Genomic DNA, 23777 nt, shown 5'->3' on the forward strand with positions numbered 1-23777 from the left:
ATCAACAGATAGCTATCCTCTTTCCATGAGGGTCACTGGTTGTGTGCACAACTGGTACTTTCCTTTGTCTCAGAATTTCTCTGAACATAGAACATGCTGTCAGAGGACACCAGTGTTAGTTAAGGGGTATTTATAGCCCCTCAGTATATTACTTAAAATGGTAAGGAGAATGACCACATAAAAATGGAAGATAAAGAGCTGTCCCACCAAGCCATATTTGGAGGGGTCTAGAAACAGTCCCACTCTGCCAATTATTTTAGCAGCATTTATGTATGGAGTGCCAGGCACAGTGCTAGGTGCTGGGGAATAGAGGTGAATCTGCCTGAGTCCCTTCCCTTATGCGGGTCACCATATGATAAGGGAGACAGAGCATAATGAGATAACTACCCTTCTAGTTTCTCAAATACTGTAATAAAGGCACTTACAGGGAAGATATAAGAACACAGAAGGAAGTCATCTGAAAGGAGGTTTCCTGGAAGAGGACATGCCTGAGCTGGGTTCTGCAAGGGTAATATGATGAAGAAAGGGGGCCATGGCATTCTGAGTAGAGGGAATGAGCACGGCAGCATGAGAGCACATGGCCCATGGAAGACTTTAAGTAGTTCACCAACGCCCAAAAAACTCATCAATAGGGGAATAGTAAGAGATAAAGCAAGAAAGGTAAGCAGGGGCTGGAAACACATCTTTGTGAGCCATTGCTGGAATTTGGGATTGTATTGTAAGAGCAAAAGAAAGCCAATAAAAGGGTTTAAACAGTGGAATGACATGATGAGACTGGTCAAACGTGTGTGTGGATGGCTGAACTAATCAATGGAGAGACACAGAAGAGTTAAAATAAGAGTTGGTTATTAGAAAAAGTGAGAGGAAATATTTCCTTGAAAATAAACAACTAGTATTTTTTAAAAAAGTATTTACTACATAGCTTGTTTTGGTGGGAGTGAGGGGGTCATTAGTCTTGCGGGAGTATATGTATAAGACATCTAACATGGCATCTGGTTTGCTGTTGGCCAGATGTGGGCACTGTTGCAGATGGGCTAGAATCTAAACTCTGACAATGACCCTGGGTCCCTGTCAGTCAGACCAAGAACCTTCCTCTGGGCTTCTGTGAATCTCTCTCCAAAGGGGTGCATTACCCAAGTACCTGTAAACATATTACAGGTTTCTGAGATGGGTCTCAGGAGATCCTAGGGGCCAGAATGAAAGTCAGATAACATAATTATATTTCAAGTTCAGATGAAGAAATTCAAATTAATCACAGAGCCTAATTAAAATCCACCATTAAGATAAGGTGGCTTTGTTCATTAGGGTCTTTGTGGCAAAAGAGGAAATGTGAAGACACTGGAGCATCAGAGTACTTGCCCTGAGGCTCACACCTGAACATTCCGAACCAAACAAGGCTTCTGGTTTACAGCAAAGCTGCCTTTATTGGCTGGGCTTGCAATCCCAGAGTGATTGCTTGGACACTAGATAGCAGAAGGTTTCACATATATTCACTGATTTTTCCTGTAGCATGTGTTAGAGACCTGAAATGGCATCTAAATTTGAGAAACATTCCAGGCAAACTCTCATTCTGGCTACTGGACTCAGATGTGAACCAGATTGGAATTTCCACCTCAAACTCCAGTTTCTGCCATTCTATGTAACATGGCTTCTACCCCAACTATATTTACATAAAACTCTGAACTGGGAGAGCAGAGTCCTGTATTTTTAGTGGCATCATTTCCTTTGCTGCCCTGCCTGAATCCACTTAAATTTGACTATGGGGTTAAGAAATGACAAACATCAAACACAGAGCTACTTACTCTTCTATTTCTTTTCTTTGGTTCTCTACTCTCATATATCCATTTCGATTTCCTAAAAATGTGAACCCGTACCTATCAAAAACAATAAAAAAGACCTTGTGTATCTCTAAAGAATGATTAATTTTTTCATTATTATTTTTTTTGAGACAGAGTCTCGCTCTGTTGCCCAAGCTGGAGTGCAGTGGCGCGATCTCGGCTCACTGCAACCTTCACCTCCCAGTTTCAAGCGATTCTCCTGCCTCAACCTCCTGAGTAGCTGAGATTACAGGTGTGTGTCACCACACCTGGCTGATTTTTGTATTTTTAGTAGAGACAGAGTTTCACCATGTTGGCCAGGCTGGTCTTGAACTCCTGACCTCAGGTGATCCACCCGCCTTGGCCTCCCAAAGTGCTGGGATTACAGGCGTGAGCCACTGCACCTGGTCTAGAATGATTACTTTCAATGGGGTAACTCATGCTTGTTTATGCTTTTCTTCTCTTTCATATGATCTCAACATATAACTGTACTTTCTTTTCCTGGATAAGTTGATAACAGAGAAAGTCAATGCCCAGCCACAATTATTGTAACCAAGGGAGAGACAATTTGGGTTTCTGATTCTACGGCTAACACACTGGGTGACCTTTGAGCCACTTAATTATCTTGAACCTCATGGGTAAAACTGGACTTTCGGTTCTCAAATGATGTCAAAATTGCTGGGAGCACCTCAGAAATAACATGTGTTGTACAAAAAGTGGCCACTGTTATGTTATTTGCAAAACATAGTATGAACATTCAGACTTCTGGCTGGCATGCATAAATAGTAAGGCAAGTAATACCTACATGTAACTATTTTCTTTTTAGTCTTAACTGGTTAGGTGTGGGAATTTTCCACAAATTTTTGGCTAAAGCAGTTGTGTTTTTTATTAAATAATAGGAGATGTATGTGCTAAGGTCACTGAAGCAAACGGAAAAAAACAAATAACTTCTGTCCTCCTGTGATTTCACTTTCTTAGGAGAAGTATAAGAAAGTATACTTTACCTTTTAGCTCCTTTCACCAAAGCTATTTCATCTGGTGAAGAGGAGATATAGGTTAATTCAGCTGATTCTGTAGCTCCATCAACAGCATCGTTTGTTTTGATTTCTACAGTATGACATAAACACAAGGCACGTAGAAACAGCTCTTCTCGATTCTGTGGAACAGCAACAAAATAATGATTATTATTTTTAATTTGATCACCCGGTAACTAGGCAGTGAACGGAGAAAATATATTAATGTGAGAGAATGTTGTAACTTCTAACAAACTTAGTAGCAGATACGTATAAATTCTTAACACTCAAATCTGCTATATATTCTCCTAGTACCTAATAAGAGTTCCTGGTTCTCAGCTAGCATACCCTATAGGCTGTGTTAACTCATTAAGGTTATTGTGGCACCACCTAAGCCAAAGCAGTGACTTCTTCATGGCCTAAAAAACTTCATTCAGTATCTAATTCACAATCTAGCAAAAGCTCAAGTGTAGGGAGACTCTGGTTAATTTAATGCCTAGACACTCCTGAGACTTTAATCATTTGAACAGACATCATTCTTGGAGGAGCTTACATTTTAAAAGACAAAGCACAAAAAATTATGATCATACAGACAAGCAAGCTTTTACCCAAATGTCATTTCCCACAATTCTCTTTACTTGTAAATTCTACTCATTTACAAATTTCAGAAGTGTCAGTAAAACAAGAAAGGTGAATCCAACAATAGTTATTCTAGAGTCACTGGGCACAGTGGCTCATGCCTGTAATCCCAGCACTTTGGGGGACTGAGGGTGGTGGATTACCTGAGGTCAGGAGTTTGAGACCAGCCTGACCAACATGGTGAAACTCCGTTTCTACTAAAAATACAAAAAAATTAGCCAGGCATGGTGGCAGGCGCCTGTAATCCCAGCTACTCGGGAGGCTGAGGCAGGAGAATCGCTTGAACCTGGGAAGCGGAGGTTGCAGTGAGCTGAGATCATGCCACTGTACTCCAGCCTGGGCAACAGAGTGAGACTCCATCTCAAAAAAAAAAAAAAAAAAAAACACAAAAGTCTATGTCATGTGTCCACCTAAAAATTATTTTCTACTATGGAATGTTAACATGCATACACAGATTGGTTTCTTATATAAAACAATAATGCAAATGCACCTTATCTACTTTGTCAAAATATGTTAAAGTTCCATCAGTTTGAGATAATCCATCAACCTCTTGAGTTACACCTTTATATTTGTGGCCATCTATGCAGCATTCAATGAATTCCATGCTGTTTTCAGTGAGTGTTCCAGTCTTATCTGTAAATACATAATCCACCTAAAACAAGGACACAAACATATATTGTTAGTTTCTTCAGTGTGACTAATTTTTAGTTTGCTGTAACGCAAAGCTATTTTCATATCCATAGGAAATCACCCCTTCTAAGACTTCTTGTCAAATGTCAGGGAATTACAGAGACAATATTACCAAAGAAATGAGGAATAAATGAGTATTTTTAAAGACACCAAAATGCTATCACATGTCTAAGGTAGATCTACTCAAATGTAAAAGATGAATAGAAAAAAATGTGACTATTGGCCAGGCACGGTGGCTTATGCCTGTAGTCCCAGCACTTTGGGAGGCTGAGGCAGGAGGATTGCTTGAGCTCAGGAGTTCAAGACCAGCCTGACCAACATGGTGAAACCCCGTCTCTACTAAAAATACAAAAATTAGCTGGGTGTGGTGGCACACACCTGAAATCCCAGCTACTTGGGAGGCTGAGGCACAAGAATTGCTTGAATCCAGGAGACAAAGGTTGCAGTGAGCTGAGATCACATCACTATACTCCAACCTGGGTGATAGAGTGAGACTCTGTCTCAGGAAAAAAAAAAAAAAAGTGACTATTTTATCAAACTAAGAACGCTTCTCATTTAAGTTAACCTTTTTTAAGATAGGGTCTCACTCTGTCACTCAGGCTGGAATGCAGTAGCCATTATAGCTCACTATAACCTCAAACTTCTCGGCTCAAGCAATCTTCCCACCTCAGCCTCCCAAGTAGCTGGGACCACAGGCACGCACCACCACACCAGGCTAATTATTCTGTAATTTTTGTAGAGACAGCATCTCACTATGTTGCCCAGGCTGGTCCCATACTCCTGGGCTCAAGCCTCGGCCTCCCAAAGTGTTGGGATTATAGGCATGAGCCACCATGCCCAGCCAGTTAACCTGTTTGATGTAAAGAAGTTACATAAGTCAATTTTTCAAGTGGGAAGTAAGACTATACTGACCACTTATTTCTCTCTCTCTCTCACTCTCTCTCACACACACACACACTCTTACATTTTGTGGGCTAGTACGTACATTACCCATTAAAAATTTTTTCCCAATAAATTAAATGGGATGTAACAAAATAAAACAGAAACTGATGAAGGTTTTTTTCCCCTTTTAAAAGTAAAATTTTCTATAAAAATACTGAATTAAAATAAAATGCACCACATCATATAATATACATAAGAATTAATAACAACATTAACAGTTACCTAATTGGAAGATACAGTATAGGTCAGTAGTGCTCAAAACCATAACTGAAATTTCTTTCTTTTTACTATACATATTTTGAAAATACTCAAGTTTCCAAATTTAGAAAAAAAGCAGATAAAGTATAACACAAGTATATTTTCATAAATAATGGAAAATATAAGCCAAGAAATAAATTTGCCACTAAGATAAATCATTTTGAGCATTTCTATTTTATCTCGGTTTTTATCTCTTCTATTTTTAACATCTGGCTTTTGGAAACCCACAATTTTATCCTCGTTTTGGCAATTTATGCTTAAATAGTTAAAATTATGGGCTGATAGGAACAAGCATAAGGACAAGATTAAGGTTTTTATTATGTAAGGGAGAAAGAGATGAACTACAGCAGTAGTTGCTTTCTAATTATTTTTCAAAGCTTTTCACGGTAGCAGCACTGGCACAAATACAGCATTCCAATCTTTTTTTTTTTTTTCTGTTAAGCCAGCCAAGTTTGAACTCTCTCTTTAAATTAATCCAAGTGGTATTACTTGTGTATCATTTAGATTCTTCCAGTTTAAATGAAATTCTTTGGGGCTTTTTTCTGATCAAAATTATTAACCTTCATTTTTCCCTGAAGGGTGTCCTGGATTATTTCATCTCCTGCACTTGGATGAGCATTAGAATCTCTTTTGTTAGTGTCGAAGATGGTAGCTTTAAAATATAAAGTACAATTTATTCACCTATATCAAACAGTTTGGGCAGTATGAATCTGGATACGTTGAATCTCACAGGTATATGCCTATAAATTATACCCAAATGCAGTCATTATCAAACTGTAGAATGCATCACATGTACTTGGAGGTCTTGTTAAAAATCAGATCACTGCTCTATCACCAGAGTTTCTGAATCAGTCGGTCAGAGGTAGGACCAAATAATTTACACTTCTAAGTTCTCAGGTAGTGTTGATGCTGCTGGTCCTAGGATCATATTTACAGAACCACCGCCCTAATATATGATCTATACTCAGAAAAAGAAGAGGAGTAGATCGACTGTAATTAATTTAACTATTCTCATATTTAACAGAGACAAAGGAATGAAGGGGGAGGCTGCTGCTTTACTCTGACTCTCAAGCAGCCTCTCTTCTTCTTCAAGCTTGCCAAAAAGACTCCTCTATATCAGTAAGCTCAAAGCCATCATTTGCGTGATATTGTAAAATATATTTGATAAATATATATTTGATCTTCCTTCCTGTTTCCTGACATAAAGCTCCTAAAGCCTTAGTATCTCCAAAGTGATAACAGTGTTTTTGCATGCTAATGAGATGACAAGTGGTTCGGGGCCCCTAGATAGCTTCAGGATGAGTGCAGGTCACTGGAAAGGCCAAGGCATGATTACAGGGTTGGGATTTTCAGCCCCACACCTGACCTGGGGAAGGAGGAAAGAGGGGCTGAAGGTTAAGCTTAACACCAGTGGCCAATGATTTAATCAATCATCCCCACATAATGAAGCTTCCATAAACTCCCCAAAAAACTGGGTTCAAAGAGCTTCTGGATAGCTGAACACATGAAATTTCTTGAAGGATGCCTAGAAAGGTCATGGAAGCTCCATGCCCCTTCCCCCATACTTCACCCATCTCTTCATCTGTATACTTTGTCATATCCTTTTATAATGAACCAGTAAACATGACTGTTTCCCTGAGTTTTATGACCTGCTCTAGTAAACTAATCAAATCCAAGGAGGGGGTCTAGTAAACTACTGGACCCCATTTTATAGCTGGTCAATCAGAAGCATACGTTACAACCTGAATTAGCAACTGGCATCTGAAGTGGGGGGCAGTCTTATGGGACTGAGCCCTCAACCTGTGAGATCTGACATGATACACTATCTCCAGGTAGGCAGTATCAAAAGTGAACTGGAGGATACCCAGCTGGTGTTTGCTGGAGAACTGCTTGCTTGGTGTGTCAGGAAAAAACTTCACATACCTTTTGTCAAAAGTGTTGAGTGGCTATGTGAGAATAATGAAAGAAAAACAGGGTCTTAGGGATAACTAACATGTAGGGGTTCCTGGAGGGTGGTGCGCCCAAGGAAGGTATGGAAGCTAAACACCCTTTCCCCTATATATCGTCCCACATGTCTCTTCATCTGTGTCCTTTGCAATATCCTTTATATGAAACTGGTGAACATAAGTTAAGTGTTTTCCTGACTTCTGTCTGCTGCTCTAGCAAGTTTATCAAACCCAAAGAGGGGATTGTGGGTAGCCCAACTTAAAGCTGGTCGATCAGAAGTTCCGGAGGCCCAGACTTGTGACTGGTGTCTAGGAGTCATGGGGCAGTCTTGGGGACTGGGCCCTCACCCTGTGGGATCTGATGTTATCTCCAGGTAGACAGAATTGAACTAGAGGACACCCAGTTGGTGTTCACTGTTTGTTGGTGAGAGAAACTGCTCCCTCCCACATTTGGACACAGAAGTCTCTGTGTTGTTTGCTGTGAGAGCACAGTAAAAACACATTTTGGGAGTTTTCCCTGAAACACATATTAATCCCATCATACAGAAACAATCATGTTAATATTTTGAGTGGTAAAATGTGTATTTACCACTTGAACAGAAATGTAATCTCATTATGTTTGCTACGTAATCTATTTTTCTCACACACATATACATATGTATTTCCATAATAACTTTTATGGGTTAATTAGTATTTCATTGAATATAATTTCTAAAAAAAGAAAAAAGATTTTCTTTTCCTATCTCTTAGTGAGACAACTGCTGTAGGGTAGAAAAGGCTCTGAAGTATATGTTGAACATGTGAAATGATCTATTTTGTAGATCAAAAATTACCAATGGTTCAACTTAATGAAACACTTGGACTCCATCTTGGCTCCACCACCTACTAACTTTGTGACCTTAGGAAAATCTCTTTATCTCTATGAACTTCAAATATTAACCTTAACGATACCTGCTGCACAAGAATGTAAAGATTAAAAAATAAAGCTCAATAATAATGATCTATAACCTAAAAGGTGCTATATACATGGTGACTGTCACTGATGTTGACTTCACCAAAATCAAAGAACACCAGACTCTTTGCACTACCCCACATTTTTTCTGATTGATTATGATCACATTGCTATAGTTAGGTCTGATGTGTGTGTCTCCCCAGTGACATTTTTAAAAATTTGAGGGTTTCTTGTTTACTTCATAATAATACCTAGCACACACACACATCCCAGACAGTAAAAGGTGAATAACAGCTACTGGCTTAAATTATTGGAATCAGAATATATACTCACACTATAAAGTTCCACCATTAGGCAGAGCTGCAAGATGGGAAGGCGACACAAAGAAGAGTAGCCCCACGGGTTTTTCAATATGGATTACAATCATTTGGTTGTCTAAAAGATTGATGTCTAATCATAAAAGACTGCATTATTTTCCAACTGAGCTGAGCAGTCTACTTCCTTTTGTTTCTCATGTCAAGCACTGTTCTAAACATATCTTTCTATTTTTAATCCCAGTGTGGGTCACATTAAAAGAGGTTAAGCAAATGCTTGCAATGGTATGAACAGGAATTAAATGACATTGCCTTTAGTAACATAAAAAGTTACACAGATCTTAAATTTGACTCAACAAAGAAAAAACAGGCTACACTTAATTTTGTGTGTACTGGTTTACTGAATACTAAATGGCCTAAGAAACCATTTCAAGACTTCTTTGCACTTTCATTTAGGTCGTTTCTATACATGCAAACTGATAACAATGGCAAGTTGCTTATACACTGTATTAATTGAAGTGATGGTCTGGCTATTAACTTGATTTGACTAAATGACAACCACAGCTAGAAATGCAAGGTTTGGTGGGAGAAAGGAGTGGTGACTAAAAGGAAGACTGTAGCTTCTTTTCACTCATCAAATTTACTAGATCATTACCCAAAGCTCTACTTTACTTTCTGCAGTATTAACATAGTCTAGATGATAAGAAGACTGCATTCCCATAGGTAATATGGAATCTGCTGAAATGAAGATCTGAAAGAGGTAAGAGTCTCATCAAATGGAACCTGACCCGGGCATCTTATCTGTTTTTAGTGAACATTAAGTGTCATATTCGGAATGATGGCTATTCTATTTGTAATAGTAGTTGAGGCTAGCCCCAAGCTAGTCATGCTCAACCTTGAGTAGGTTAACACATACAGCCAGGCACTAAATCCAGAACAGGCAGATTTGCTCAGCATCTAGAATGAACCACTAAATTAACTGTCAGGGAAAGGTTCACTTAAGGTGGCTTGTATACTCAAAATTTTTTCTCAGGCACTCTGCAAATTGATGCCTTTTATTGAGATTAGAGCAGTTCTACTCAGATAGCTCTAACCCTGGATGAAAACTTCTGGCCTAAAAGACAATGGTCAGGTACGGCAGCCCACATTGTCAACAAAATAACCTTGTGGGAACAATATCCAAAGGAAAAGCCATTTGTCCATTCAATTTTTGTCCTATTCTTAGTGCCTTGGTATCTACACAGGATGTGGACTCCATGGTTTCAGATACTGGTGTCCTGAAGTCAAGTCTAAACAAAATGGTATCTGGAGAGTCCTTTCTACCTTTCAACTGCAGTTGTCATGTGGGTACTTTGATTTAGGCAAAGACTATATCAAGAGTAGAAACAGAAAGCAGGGACTGCGGAGAGGCCTAAAGCCAGGAAGTAAGAGTTTTGAGGTGTGAATGCAAATCAGCCCCATTTAAACAAGTGTGAGGCTCTGCTCCAGCCACACAGTTTCATTAACTGAATTTGGAACTCCCAGTCACAAAAATGACATTTCCACAGTCTTGACATTCTAAATGTCATGAGAATAAAATGCAAGCCAAAAAATTCCTTCAGCTCACAAAGATCATTACATGACACAGAGTAAAATAACAAAAAGGGGAAAACTTTCTCGATACTAATAAGAAAAGCACCTAAGAAATCATCACTTGAAGAATTACAGCCAGACTGTGTTGCATTGGAAAATAAGTGCACCTGGGTTAGAATGGGGTCACAGTCTGGGTTACATTGGTATATAAAGAAGAATGCATTTTGAGGAGTACATGCCCTCACGTTTTCCCTTCATTGAAATTCTTGTACTGGAATAAATAACTCTGCTTGTTAGGTCTATATTCTACCTGATCAGAAATGTACCAAGAAAATGTCAATAGGACAACTCTGGTCAATTTTGCTTATGGAACAAAATACACTTATAAAAGAGCCATATTTGCTACCCCATATTCTATCCACAAATGGTTATAGATGGTGATGAAGACTGTTTCCTGTTCCAAAGCAATAGCTAATAATGTAACATCACCCAGTTCCAAGGAGAATTTCAGTAACGTTCAAATTTAATACATAAATTGTATCCTTCTCAAAAATGCCAGCAAAAGAACTGATGCTATAACTATGAAAACACTGCTTACCTTCATTACATGCCTGCATTAAAGAATTTTCTCTGAATCACTTTTCCAAATGTGACATGGTCACATATATTGGTAATCCAGACTACACAAAAAGATATTTTCACTACGTTGACAAATTATTTTAAGTAAAACAATGCTCTAACCTGACCAAGTTCTTCATTAAGGTCTGATGTGTTAACCAGGGCTCCTTCATTAATTTCTTCATCATAAAAGTCCTTATCCCATGAGATGAAGAAGGAGCCCAAGAATTTCTGCATTTCTACTGTGACGTACATGGAGACAGGAATGATAAAGTTGAATAGAACCATAAATGATAGGAAGTCGGTGAACATTTTTAAAACCTAAAATAAAAGAGACAGTTCATGCTAATTAGACATACAATTCCATCAGACCAATATAATATAAAGGAAGAATTAATTTCATCTTTATTTCAATGCTGAAAACACTGCTCTTGCTATAAAGATGGAACTTCCTAATAACACTACATCACTGTAGTCAAAATTATCACAGTATGTGAGAACATTTAAGAACACTCTCAATTTTATCATTATTCTTCAGTATATACTACTTCTGTCAGTACTTTTTCACTTCTTTAAGTTCTCTTTGCTCACTCCACCCTAAGATATGAATGTGAGATCAAAGTTCATATGTAAGGCATTCATTATGCTTTTATCGTGACATTTCACATACTCCTATTACATTAAAATGTCAAAGCATCTTGCCAAATTGTTTCATCTTAAATTCTTATATAAAGAGCTAAAAACAAGCATAGATGCCTAAAGTAAAAGAAAAAAAACTCTTTTTTTCTTTTCTTTTTCTTTCTTTTACAATAAAGAAAATAAAAGTTTTTTTACAAAAAAAACTTTTTTTTTCTTTTTCTTTCTTTTACAATAAATCTTCTTAAATATTTATTGGCTTAGAGCCACCATGTAATCGAGAGAAAATTCAGAAGCTAACAAAAGGTGCCGTTTCCCTGAGCAGCATTTCAGTGAAGGTTGGCTCAGTCACAAAAAATAGTTTCAATTTTCAGCAGAAAACAAATTACCTTCAAGGTCTCTCGCTCTTTCTGAGTCTTTTGGTTATACCAAGGTTCATCATTGTATGGGGTACTTTGCCAAACATACTTTAGAGTAGTGCATACTGCAGCTTTGGTCAGTAAGATAAATAAATATACAATCAGGAAAGCATTAATAGATCTGAAAAATAAGATAGCATGGATTTTAAAACCAAAGACATCAGTCAGATATGAATTAAACTACTGAGTCATCTAAAGCTTTTTCTGTGTACGACGCGTAACTACAGCACAAGCCTTTGTGTATTAACCTCAGTTATCATAGCTGCAGCATTACTTTCAAGTGGCAAAATGGAAAAGCTGGCCATGAACTGTTTATTGACCACCAATGCTCCCCCAAGTGCAATGGCTGACTAGCTGAACACACCTTATTAAGGTTCCTGTAAAGTGACAGGAGAGGTACACACATGCACACATACACACACCATTACTTACTCAACCCTTATAGAAAGAGTATCTTGTCTCCATTTCCCTGAATCCTAAATGTTTGGGGTAGAGGGCACGGTAGCAATGTGAAATCCTCAAGCTCGGTGTAGGTTCTTTCAGTTTAAAAGTGGAGCTATGGAAAGGGTGCCAGTGATATACTGGTTATCCATGCCAAATACAGGGTGAGGTCTATAGCAGTGGCAACTGGCTTGAGGATCTACGAGGCACTGCTTCAATAGGTGCCAGGAGACTATTATCTATATTATAGAACCAACTTGCATATAGCAACTAAAGGACTCCAAACCATTAACTCCACTAGCAAAAAGGAATGAATTTACAGTTCAAGTAAACTCTGCCCTTTAATAGCTATGTGAGCTTAGGTAAGTCACATACCATCTCCAAGACCATTTCCTCATCTGTAAAGTGGAGAGGTTAACATGAATTACTTCACAGTGTTCTTCAGAGGACTAAACCAAATCAGACATACAAATCATTGAGCACAGTTTCTGGTACATAAACAAGTGCTTAAAATTGTAGTTGCTATTATAATTGATGTTGTTTTTTGTTATGCTTGTTACTTGGAATTACCAAGAAAGTAACTATTTTAATCAATAATGACTAAATAAATTGTGGCGCATACTAACTTTTCAACAGCAGAACGTTTCTGAGATTTCCCTTGGTAGTTCAAAGCCATTTTGGTTTCCATTCCAGTGTAAACAGCAACTCCTAAGAAATTACAGAACATAATAAAAACTAAGAACTTGTCAACCAACTCCTCACCCAGCTGGCTCTATGAATTTTTAAGTCTATAAAAGTGGGAAATCTAGGCCCTCTTCCACTCACCAATTGTATATCATTTATAGGATAATTTTAATTATATATAGTATTTGTCATATTTCGTCTTAGTTTACCACATTATAAATTCCCAACACCTAAATGTAGGTTTAAATTAAATGGCAAACCTGCCATGTTTACTTTTTAATATGCACTATTTATTCACAGCCTTTACAAAGCATATTTTTTGATAGGTGTATCTTAAAAATTGTTCACCATATATCTTCTCGGTATTTTTTAGCGTAGCTCCTTTCAGCAAGAGATTTTCAGGTCCCAAAGACCTAAATAAAAAACGAACACAGCTTATCCAAACAAGCCAATAGCATCAACAACTCTGGGGACAGATTTTGCCCTGACACACACCTATCTCCAAGGGGTTCAGAATGTTATCTGTCTACTTATACCATATGCTTACTCCCCAGGACAAGCTGAAAGGTCCTTCACTCTGAAGTTACTTGAGGGTACAGCACAGATGGAAGCACAGTACGGGAGTAGCCAGCAACACACATAGGCAAAAAAAATATATGGGGGGGATAAAAGGATTATGAATCATGGATAGCAAGACGAGAACAGAACAGAGCAGCAGATCGCAAGACACAAAAGCAGAGAGCCATCAATAAAAGACAGGGAATGCAAACGTCAAGGTGGGAAAAATACACTGACATATTTGGAGAGAATAAACCCTCCTTTTGGGGGATCACTGGGGACCCTGTATTTCTTTAACTTTTTGAGTGTGGCTGTAAAGGCCAAGTGGAAAAGTTGTGGTAATTAATATGATGATAGAAGAGGAAAGAAAGCATCCCTTTTTGTATGAACTGCTTGATAAATTGTATGAAGGCTGATACAATTTATCATTTTACTGAAGTTTTAATTATCGTTTTAATGAAGCCTTTCATTTTACGTAAGTCCAGGTACTTCTTCCAGCATTTTAACCACTGCTTACTTTCTCAATTACTCTCCCACTGTTCTCCAGTTATAATTCCAATGTTGTCAGCCACTTCACAACCGAGGATAATAAATACCATGGCTAGAACAGGTTTGGGAATATAATCCAAAATGTCTGGAGCTCTGCTATTTTGGAAACCATAAGCATTACTTCTAACAGCCCCCTCCCCACAACACAGAGACCCTATCACCACAACTCTACCAATCACAAGGTTAGTTGCTTATTCACCTTTATATTCCTTTTTTTTTTTTTTTTGAGATGGAGTCTTGCTCTTGTTGCCCAGGGTACAGTGCAATGGCTCAATCTTGGCTCACTGCGACCTTCGCCTCCCAGGTTCAAGAGATTCTCCTGCCTCAGCCTCCTGAGTAGTTGGGATTACAGATGTGTGCCACCACGCCCAGCTAAATTTTGTATTTTTAATAGAGATTGGGTTTCACCCCGTTGGCCAGGCTGGCCTCAAACTCCTGACCTCAGGTGATCCACCCACCTCAGCCTCCCAAAGTGCTGGGATTACAGGCGTGAGCTACCGCACCTGGCCTATATTCCTTTCTATAATAGAAAGGTATTTGGCTATTTTAGTTGATTTAACAGAAAAATAGACACCCCCCCCCACCAAAGGACAAATTAAAGAAACAGCAAACTTACCTGGCAACAGCCTCAAGACTATTACTGTAGATATTGATTCGCCCAACAAATCTGTAAAAAGAACAAAATTGCAAATGTGTTTTCTACATCCAGGTGAAATCCATGTACCAGAAATATGAGAATGAATGAAAATACAAATAATAAAACAGAGATAGATAAAACTGTGAATGAACTACAAAAGCCTATTATATTTCTGGGGGAAAAAAAGTTATGTTGAATTGATAAGGTGTATAACATTTTCATATAATTTTTAAATAACATGATGGGATTATAGGAGCAGAAACAAAGGTTCTCAATTGATTTTCAAGTTCTGTTTAACATCATGCATGCACACAACACCTCTCTCTTTTATAAGTTTATATAAATAACGTAACTTCTATCTTGGATCGTGTGAAGAAAGGTTTCTGGTGCTAAAATACAATTTTCAAAACCGCCAGTTCAGTAGTTCTTACACTTGAGTGTGCATCAGAATCACTGGAGTGCTAATTAAACCACAGATTTCTAGGTCCCATCCCTGAGCTTCTGATTCAGGTTCCCCAGTAATGCTGCTGCTGCTGGTCCTGAAACCACTCTTTAAACCATAGTACTAGTCTTAGACAGTGAACACTTGAATGTCATCTTGGAAATGTCCAGCCTGTGACTTGTAGTTGATCTCAATACTGAGCTTGACCCAATCACTTAATATAATAGGTGTATGGTAACCTGTATTTCTGCAAAATAAGGTAAAAATACCTAATCCCTCGTTAACATCAGTCTTTTATAATCTGCATTGTAAACAGCATTTTCCCCAGAAAATAGAAATATATTATATTACTCATATACACAAAATATGAAGGTTTGCTCATTCATTCATCATATATTAATTGTGCCAGTGCTATACTAAGTGCTGAAGATGTACTAATAAGCAAAAAAGAAATGGCTCCTTGCCCTATAAAAGTAAATAGGCAATTACGATGCAAGTGCTTACCACTAGAGTGATAGAAGTACAAGGTATTCCGAAGTCACAGAGCAAGGAATTCAATCGTCTAAGGAAATAAGGAATAACCTTCCCTGTCCTATCATTCTCCTTCATACTTAAAGCAACTGAAAAATGTGGGGATTTCCCTATAAATACGCAAGGGTATAGATATTGTTCTCTAGCTCAGGCAGAATAAGTTACTCCCTTTTCTGTGATTCCATAGACCTTACACTCACCTCTATTATCACCTTGTATAAGCTTAGCTTTATTACTTCATCTCTTTTGCTCACAGTGAGTCCCTTGAAGGTAGAGAATAACTGTTACACTTTTTGGCCCTAGTTCCTATCATCAGGTGGATACGGAAGAGGAAGGGAAAGAGGAAAGAAAAAGTGATGAGAAGGAGGGAGGTCATTGTTCTTGAAGTAGAATGAATACTTTGTTTTTCCACTACTAGGTGTTAGCGTAAACCACATCCAACCACTTGGTCACTCATTATGACTAACAGCATGCATTAACAAGATGGGTAATGGATGCCATCTGCAACGGTAGAATAGGATAAAATTAATTAGCCCACGTGGGGATAAAACCTGTTACACTACCCTGATTAGTACTATGCTCTAATCAACCCAACTAACCAGTCTTGAAATCAAACGCCAATTTTTGACAACCCACAATGACTAATAATCAGCAAACCTACTCCAGAGAGCCTAAGTATAGTAAAATAGAGGAAATTACACCATTGTACTCATCCCTTAACTGTTTACTGTGGACAAGAAAGAGCCTATTTGCAATCTTTAGTGCATCATGATCATTCTAATAAAGGATAGAACCTACTAATTGCATGAAGAGGATATCCCCCTTCTCTCTTTAATGTTAGATGGCATGTAAAAGGATTTGTTTTTTATTTAATTAACTGGTTACTGCATCAGTCTGATAGATCAGCCTTACAGGGTAACATAATCTAAAATTTTGATATATGGCCATGTTTACAAGTAATAAAAATAAAAGAAAAATCATAAGATACCTGGGCCCACAATGATTTATTCTGGGCTGATAGTGAACAAGGCTGATTTGATTCATTTTTCTCCCAGAAGGAAGGAATCGCCCATAAAAACACAAATGAGAGTAGGCTGGTAAGTGGTGGGTGTTTCTTTTGCAATACTATTAGCAAAGAGAAGCAGAGCCAACAAACAGAAGTAAAATGAAACCAGGTGATTCTTACTTGTAGAGGTCAGGTTGAGGCTGTTCACATTCAATTGCTGCTCGGAGGGTATCGATGGATTCTGCTGTACACAGTGCAATGGTATCACGTACTGCATAATGTGTCTAGTCGAAAGCAGAAGAAAAAGTGAAAACCAAAAAAACTGTTTCTTTTCATAATCATACACCCAACTGATTTCAGAAACAAATTTAGTTTATGTTTTAGTAAGAGGCTTTGGCAGAATAAACAAATATTAACATTTCCCACTAATAAGTTTTATGGTATTATTATGAAAATATATTACAAATAATTAGAAAGATAACCTGCCGCAAGGAGGGTTTCAAAGACAATTAAAAACCTAAAAGCTCTTCTTGACATGGACAGCTGAGAGAATTCTATTCACAACATGCATATAATTAACTAAAACCACGTGAAAAAGTTAATACATTTTTTTTTTCCTATTTACAGAACTGAGACTTATTATTTTGCTCACTATAGTGTATGGCAATGGAGATATACACATATGAATTGAACATAACCTTTTTGGTCACAAAAATGCTAAAATTTTGCCAACAGCAAGAAAAAAATCATTAATAGTTCCATTACACAAATAGCTTAATTAATGATCTTGAAAATGTTCAATATGGATACATTTTGTACAAGGGGCAGGGAGATGACGTGTCTTGCATTAGTCAGATAATTAGAATATTCTACTAGTGTACATTATGCACTTGATTCATCCAGAACTCAAGGCAGGCGCCAATGAACCCACTTATAAATCATCAAACAAGGGCTAAAGCAGACTCAAAGAGCGCACCACTTAGGCAGAAGGGAAAGCTGTTGTCGTCATCTTGGGGGAAATATTACGCCAATGTCTGAACTATATTTAAAACTATCTCCTGATTTTGAAAACCTCTGTACTTTTAGCTGATTTGATCAGAACAACTTAACTGAAAAAAGAAACTATCTGAAAGTTTTCTTACTCCAAACAACTTTTTCACTACCAGGAAATCTTTATGTAGATTTCTTGATTTATATCTTGACATTCCCTAAATTATAACTTTGTTTTTGAAAAGGTTAAAAGCAGGTCATTACCATGCTTTTGAAATACAGAATTAGTCATCCAACAGGTAAAGGTTCTTTTTTACATACTGAGTCGTAGTCCTCAACTCCAGATGGAATAAACAAACAGAGGAGCCCTCCAAGGACATACCCAGAGGTGAGCCACATGAGCAACCCTCCTTAAAGGCAGCATAGAGAGGATACATCTTCATGCCCTGTGGAGCTCTGGACCATGGCCAAGAAAACCGACTGTGCCAGAAAGTGTATGAGGGAAATAAGTTACCCCCATTTGGCCAAATTTACTTTAAGTCACTTGTAATTATAAATGAGTTATAATTTGTTACATGTACATAAAATGTTGCTTTATAACTTACTTATAAAGCAAACATTTTCCAAACTACACCCTATCTTTTTTTTTTTTTTTTTTTTTTTTGAGATGGAGACTCACCCTGTCACCTAGGCTGGAGTGCAGTGGCGTGATCTTGGCTCACTGCAACCTCCATCTCCCGGGCTCAAGCAATTCTATTGCCTCAGCCTCCCGAGTAGCTGGAATTACAGGCGCCCACCACTATGCCCGGCTAATTTTTTTGTATTTTTAGTAGAGACAGGGTTTCACCATGTTGGCCAGGCTGGTTTCGAACTGCTGAACTCAAATGATCCGTCTACCTCAGCCTCCCAAAGTGCTAGGATTACAGGCGTGAGCCACCGCACCCAGCCCTAAGTATTATTTTTAAATAGCAATCAAATTACTCCAGGTTGGGTTTCTTACATCCCAAGAATATACATTTTTAATGAAAATATACATTTTAGAAAAAAATAGATCAAACTGTAAGGTTAGCATACATGAAGTTATTTGTATAGTCACACAGTTTAAGCCTATGATTACTCCCATTTTAGAGTCTAAATATTAAATAGGCTGTGTCAATATTAAATTCAAGCAGTGCTATAAAAATTGTGGTAGCTTTTACTTGGGGCTCAGTTTTTCCACACGTAATTACCACCCTTTTACCCAAACACGAGTGTTTGCTTAGAAGTTAAAAAACAATTACATAACAGCTCTTTTCAAATATAAAACCTAAGAAAAAATAAAAATAAGAAAAAATAAAAGATTAGAGGGTGATGGGAGGCAGTATTGTATGATTAACTATCCTGAGATCAAAATGTTTAGGCAAGGTTTAGTCTGTTACCTTGCAATTGGATTCCCCATCAAGACTGGCTGTAGTGACATAACAGGTTCCATCAGTGGTGCAAGATGATAGAAGAATAAGATCACAGGGAAAGGTTTCATCTGCCTGTACTTCTACTACATCACCAACCTAGAATTGAGAAATAAATATAAATATTTTAAATTCCAAGCAAAGCATTCATTACACTCATACAAAAGTCAAAACATTAGCAAGAGATTATCTCTAGCTCTGGGGCTTTGAGAGTATCTCAGCATCCTACATCATGTGAAAGGTGATGAAAGAATATTACTCAATATTCAGAATCCTCTTTAAGGTTAGAAGGACTTAGGATGCTTTCAGATTACCTTAGCACTGACCTTTACCTTTAATAAATGATTCTGACATCCGTTTGCTCTCTGATATTTCTTGCACAAATGTTTGATAAGACAATGACATTATCACTTCATGAATGAATCAAGAAAATCTACATGTCACAAATTGGGCACTTCATGAACACTGAACAGCCACACTCCCACTCTGTACCACGCATACTTCAACATACTTTGCCTGCCATGTGGTAACAACTGTGTTGTTGGGTGCCAGGTCCTTCTTCAGTGCTCAGAAAATCCCAGTTAATTAGAGAGGCATTGATTTTTCCCAAAATATTTGAATTTTTTTTTCTATAGGTCACTTTCTATGAATTCATCTGCTGTCAGGAGAATCACTTAATATAGCAATGAGAAACAATTTCTTATCAGCAAGTACCCAAAGCTCAAGGAAAGGAAAAACCTGAGAGAAGAAATCATGAATAATTTAATAATGTAGGGTTAAGTAAATCATAACCATTAAAAGTTTGGACTCTTTAACCTGACTTCTCGTCCCAGCTCTGCCACTTAACTATGTGACCTTAAATAAGTGTCTTAGACGACTGCAACTACCTCAGAGAATTAATGTGAGCATGAAATGATGATACAAGAAAAGTACTGAGCAAAGTGCCTGGCACATATTAACTACTTCAAAGGTGTTAATTATAATTATTACTAACATCCTGCAACTACTTTACTCCCAACTTATGAAGAGTCATAACATTTTTTTGGAAAGATATAAGAAATCCTCCAGTCTGGTCCTTCCCAAGATTTTCACACCATGGTACATATTGAAAATTATAAATAATACTTTTGTACAGCACCTTCAGGTAAAGGGAAGAGGCTGCTGGATGCAGAAGATAACCCACTTTAGAAGGGAGTCAATATTTGGCACACTGACCTAGACACACTGACTGTGAAATGCTAGGTAATACATGCAACACCCGACTTCTATTTGCAATATGATTCGGCAGATAAAGATGAGGATTTCGAGACCTATTCAGGAAGAATTTTATTTTCTCTGCCAATCTTAATCACTAGTCAAGATCAACAGCATCAATAATTGAACTAACTTGTAAATAATATTTTATTTTGTTGGATTGTTCCTTCCTCACTTACATAAACACTTATGTTGCTTACACAAAACCACAATTTATGCTTAAATATGCAGAAGAGAGATAACAAACAGAATCCTAACACATCTTACAAGAAGGAGATACCCATTAGAGGTCGGAAGATGACTCTCAGGCATTGATAAATAAAACACACAAAGAGAGCATTTTTTTCAACAGTTAGGATGTAGTCAGATATGAAATATAAAGGCCCCTACATCTGCAGTGCAAGCTCAGACTGACAAGATGGGTATGAGTCAGATCACAAAGGGCTTAGCAGGCCAGCCTAAGGGATTTAGGCCTCACTCTAAAGGTAAAAGGATAGGTACAGGACTTTTAAAGACAGGGAATAACATGATCTAGTTAGACAATGAACTCTAGAGGTCTATTTACCATTTTAAAAGCCACAAGAGAACATCACCACCTCCCATTACAAACATTAGGAAAAAATGGATAATCTAAAAACAAATACGTATTTTTTAGTCCATCAGAGAGCTGAGGTTGCAAAGCAACCAAGTGAACTGAATTTCAAAGGGTAACAAGTGTTTCTGAGGAGAGACAGGACAGATGAACTGTTTCATAACTGACCAAGCATAGAAGGAAGAGATGGCTACCATGAAAGTGGGTAAGAAGAAAACAACTAGATTTTTAACCAATTCTTAAAGACTGGGTGTGAGCTAGTATGACAGTTCAGAATCTCTACAAGCCTGAGAGACAAGAAGAGACCACAACCATTCACCAGCTCTTCTCTAGAGGCTTCTACTGAGTGTTCATGAGAAAGCATACAGGCAGGAGACCTAAAAGAACCTTTCTCACTGGCACGGGCATACAGGTGGTGACTGCTGTGAAGAAATAGGCACAAAAAAACCATGCCAGAATCATAGACCCCTTTCTCATATTAAGCAAACGTCATCTGCATCTAGGAGAAAGGCAGGAAACCTTCCCTGGCATAGTCTCAGGGAAACATCACTACTGTTAGAGGAGAGGTAGAAACAAAAGTGACCTGCTACAGGGGATGGGACCTGCTACAGGGAATTGGACAGGAAACCTATTCATACCAATAACCTGGTGCTGATACAAGGTAGAAGTTCAGTTACTATGGGGGGGGAGGATATTGAGAAAGTCTTACCCTGAGGCTTTGGTGCATATGGCCTGCTTAATATTGTGATTGGAATGAGAAAACCAAGAAATCATTCTGTTCCTGCCAAGAGCCTTACACTGAGTAACAAACAAGAAATAGCAGTCTACCACTGGAGAAAAGGCAAGGGAACGTGGGGCGGGGAGGGGCAACCTCTGGGACTCGGGAATATAGGATGTGCTGAAAGCAGATAGTATAACAGGAACACCATAAAAAACTCTCCGGCACACCAGGCCCCACACAAAGCTCAAGGTAATGGCATTCTACCACTTAAGGAATTTGAAGTTAAGTGACACATTAAAAACATCAAAAACCAAAGCCAGCCCAACTGTTGACTAGATTGACTCAACCGCCAACACTAGTGGCCTGACAGAAGAAGCCAGGCCCATTTCAGAACACATATACCACTGACCTCAGTGAATACCATTCTTTTACATACAATGCCCAAAATTCAATTAAAAAATGAGATGCACAAAAACACAAGCAAAAAATGAGCCATCATTGAAAGATAAAGCAGTCCATGAAACCAGACCCAAAATGTCCAGATTTTGTAATTATGAAACAGGGACTTAAAAACAGCTATGATTAAGATGTTAAATGGGTGGGGTGTGGTGGCTCACATCTATATTACCAGCACTCTAGGAGGCCAAGGTGGGAGGACCGCATAAGGCCAGGAGTTTGAGACCAGCCTCGGCAACTTAACAGAACCCCATCTCTACAAAAAATGATAATAACAGTTAGCCAAGTGTAGTTGCACACCTATAGACCCAGCTACTCTGGAGATGGAGGTGGGAGGACTGCCTGAGCCCAGGAGTTCAAGGCTGCAGTAAGCTATGGCTGCGCCACTGTACTCCAGCCTGGGCAACAGAGTAAGACCCTGTCTCTTAAAAAAAAAAAAAAAAAAAGATATTAAATGGTACGGTATTTAGTGGAAAAGGTAGACAACATGTAACAGTGAACGAAGAATGCTGGCAGAGGGATACTATAAAAAAATGAAAATGTAAAGTCAGAAATGAAAACCATGTTATCAGAGATGAAGATTTCCTTCAACTAGTGGACTGGGTACAACAAAGGAAATAATCACTAATTCTGAAGACAGAGCAACTAAAATTATCCAAAGTGATATATAAACAGGAGAAAAAGGAGTGTATTTAAAAAAACAACAAATTACTCAAAGGAGAAAATATCAAACAGTATAGTATAATAGTCATGTAATTGGAGTACCGGAAGAATAGAGAGAATGAGTCTGAAAAAATATTTCAAAAAGATAATGACCAAGAATTATCCAAAGTTAATCAAAGCCGACAAACAATAGATCCAAGAGAACTTCGAGAAGGACAACTACGATGAAAAAAATGTAGGTATACCATAGTCAAACTGCTGAAAACTGAAAATAGAAAGAAAAATGTAAAGGCATCAAAGAAATATTATATACACAAGAACAAGAATAGAAATGAAAGACTCATTAGAAACTATGCATATCAGAAGACAATGGAGTAATATCTTTAAAGTACTGAAAGAAAAAAAACCCTCTAACCCATAATTCTATATAGCCAGAAAAATAATTTCCGTAATTGAAGGTGAGATAAAAACTTTTCCATAGGAACATTCACTTCCAGCAGATTTACACTATAAAATACTACAGAAAGCTCTTCATGGATAAAAAATAAGATACTATATGAAAATTTAAATCTGCATAGGGAAATGAAAAAATGTGGGTAAATATAAAATATAGTTCTTATTGTTAATCTTTTAAAAACAGTTTTAGGCTGGGCACGGTGGCTCCCACCCGTACTCCTAGCACTTTGGGAGGCTGAGGCAGGCAGATCACCTGAGGTCAGGGGTTCGAGACCAGTCTGGCCAACATGGCAAAACCCCGTCTCTACCAAAAATACAAAAATTAGCCAGGTGCGGTGCCGCATGCCTGTAACCCCAGCTACTCAGGAGGCTGAGGCAGAAGAATCACTTGAACTCAGGAGGCAGAGGCTGCAGTGAGCCGAGATCGTGCCACTGTACTCCAGCCTGGGTGACAGAGTGAGACTCTTGTCTTAAAAAAAAAAAAAAAAAAAAAAAAAAAAAGAAAAAGAAAAAGGTTTTAAAAAGATAATTAC

General features: G+C 38.0%; 1 protein-coding gene across 20 annotated transcripts in view; it reads right to left on the reverse strand.

Annotated features, from left to right (window-relative positions):
* Positions 1–23777, reverse strand: part of ATP11C (ATPase phospholipid transporting 11C) — a 206048-nt gene that overhangs the window by 58934 nt on the left and 123337 nt on the right. For 12 of the 20 annotated variants that reach the window (XM_054676238.2, XM_063804121.1, XM_063804123.1 and 9 more), the window contains 10 exons: positions 19073–19201; positions 16845–16948; positions 14665–14715; positions 13290–13354; positions 12884–12965; positions 11787–11937; positions 10885–11082; positions 3960–4121; positions 2822–2973; positions 1803–1874 (listed from right to left, as the gene is read on the reverse strand). In XM_054676238.2, the coding sequence (XP_054532213.1) occupies positions 1803–1874; positions 2822–2973; positions 3960–4121; positions 10885–11082; positions 11787–11937; positions 12884–12965; positions 13290–13354; positions 14665–14715; positions 16845–16948; positions 19073–19201 (1166 nt within the window). Of the gene's footprint in view, positions 1–1802; positions 1875–2821; positions 2974–3959; positions 4122–10884; positions 11083–11786; positions 11938–12883; positions 12966–13289; positions 13355–14664; positions 14716–16844; positions 16949–19072; positions 19202–19613; positions 19641–23777 lie in introns of those variants that run through there. The other 8 variants (XM_063804128.1, XM_063804127.1, XM_063804126.1 and 5 more) reach the window with 4 other exon arrangements.

Source organism: Pan troglodytes, chromosome X, assembly GCF_028858775.2.
Source record: "Pan troglodytes isolate AG18354 chromosome X, NHGRI_mPanTro3-v2.0_pri, whole genome shotgun sequence".
Taxonomy (NCBI): domain Eukaryota; kingdom Metazoa; phylum Chordata; class Mammalia; order Primates; family Hominidae; genus Pan; species Pan troglodytes.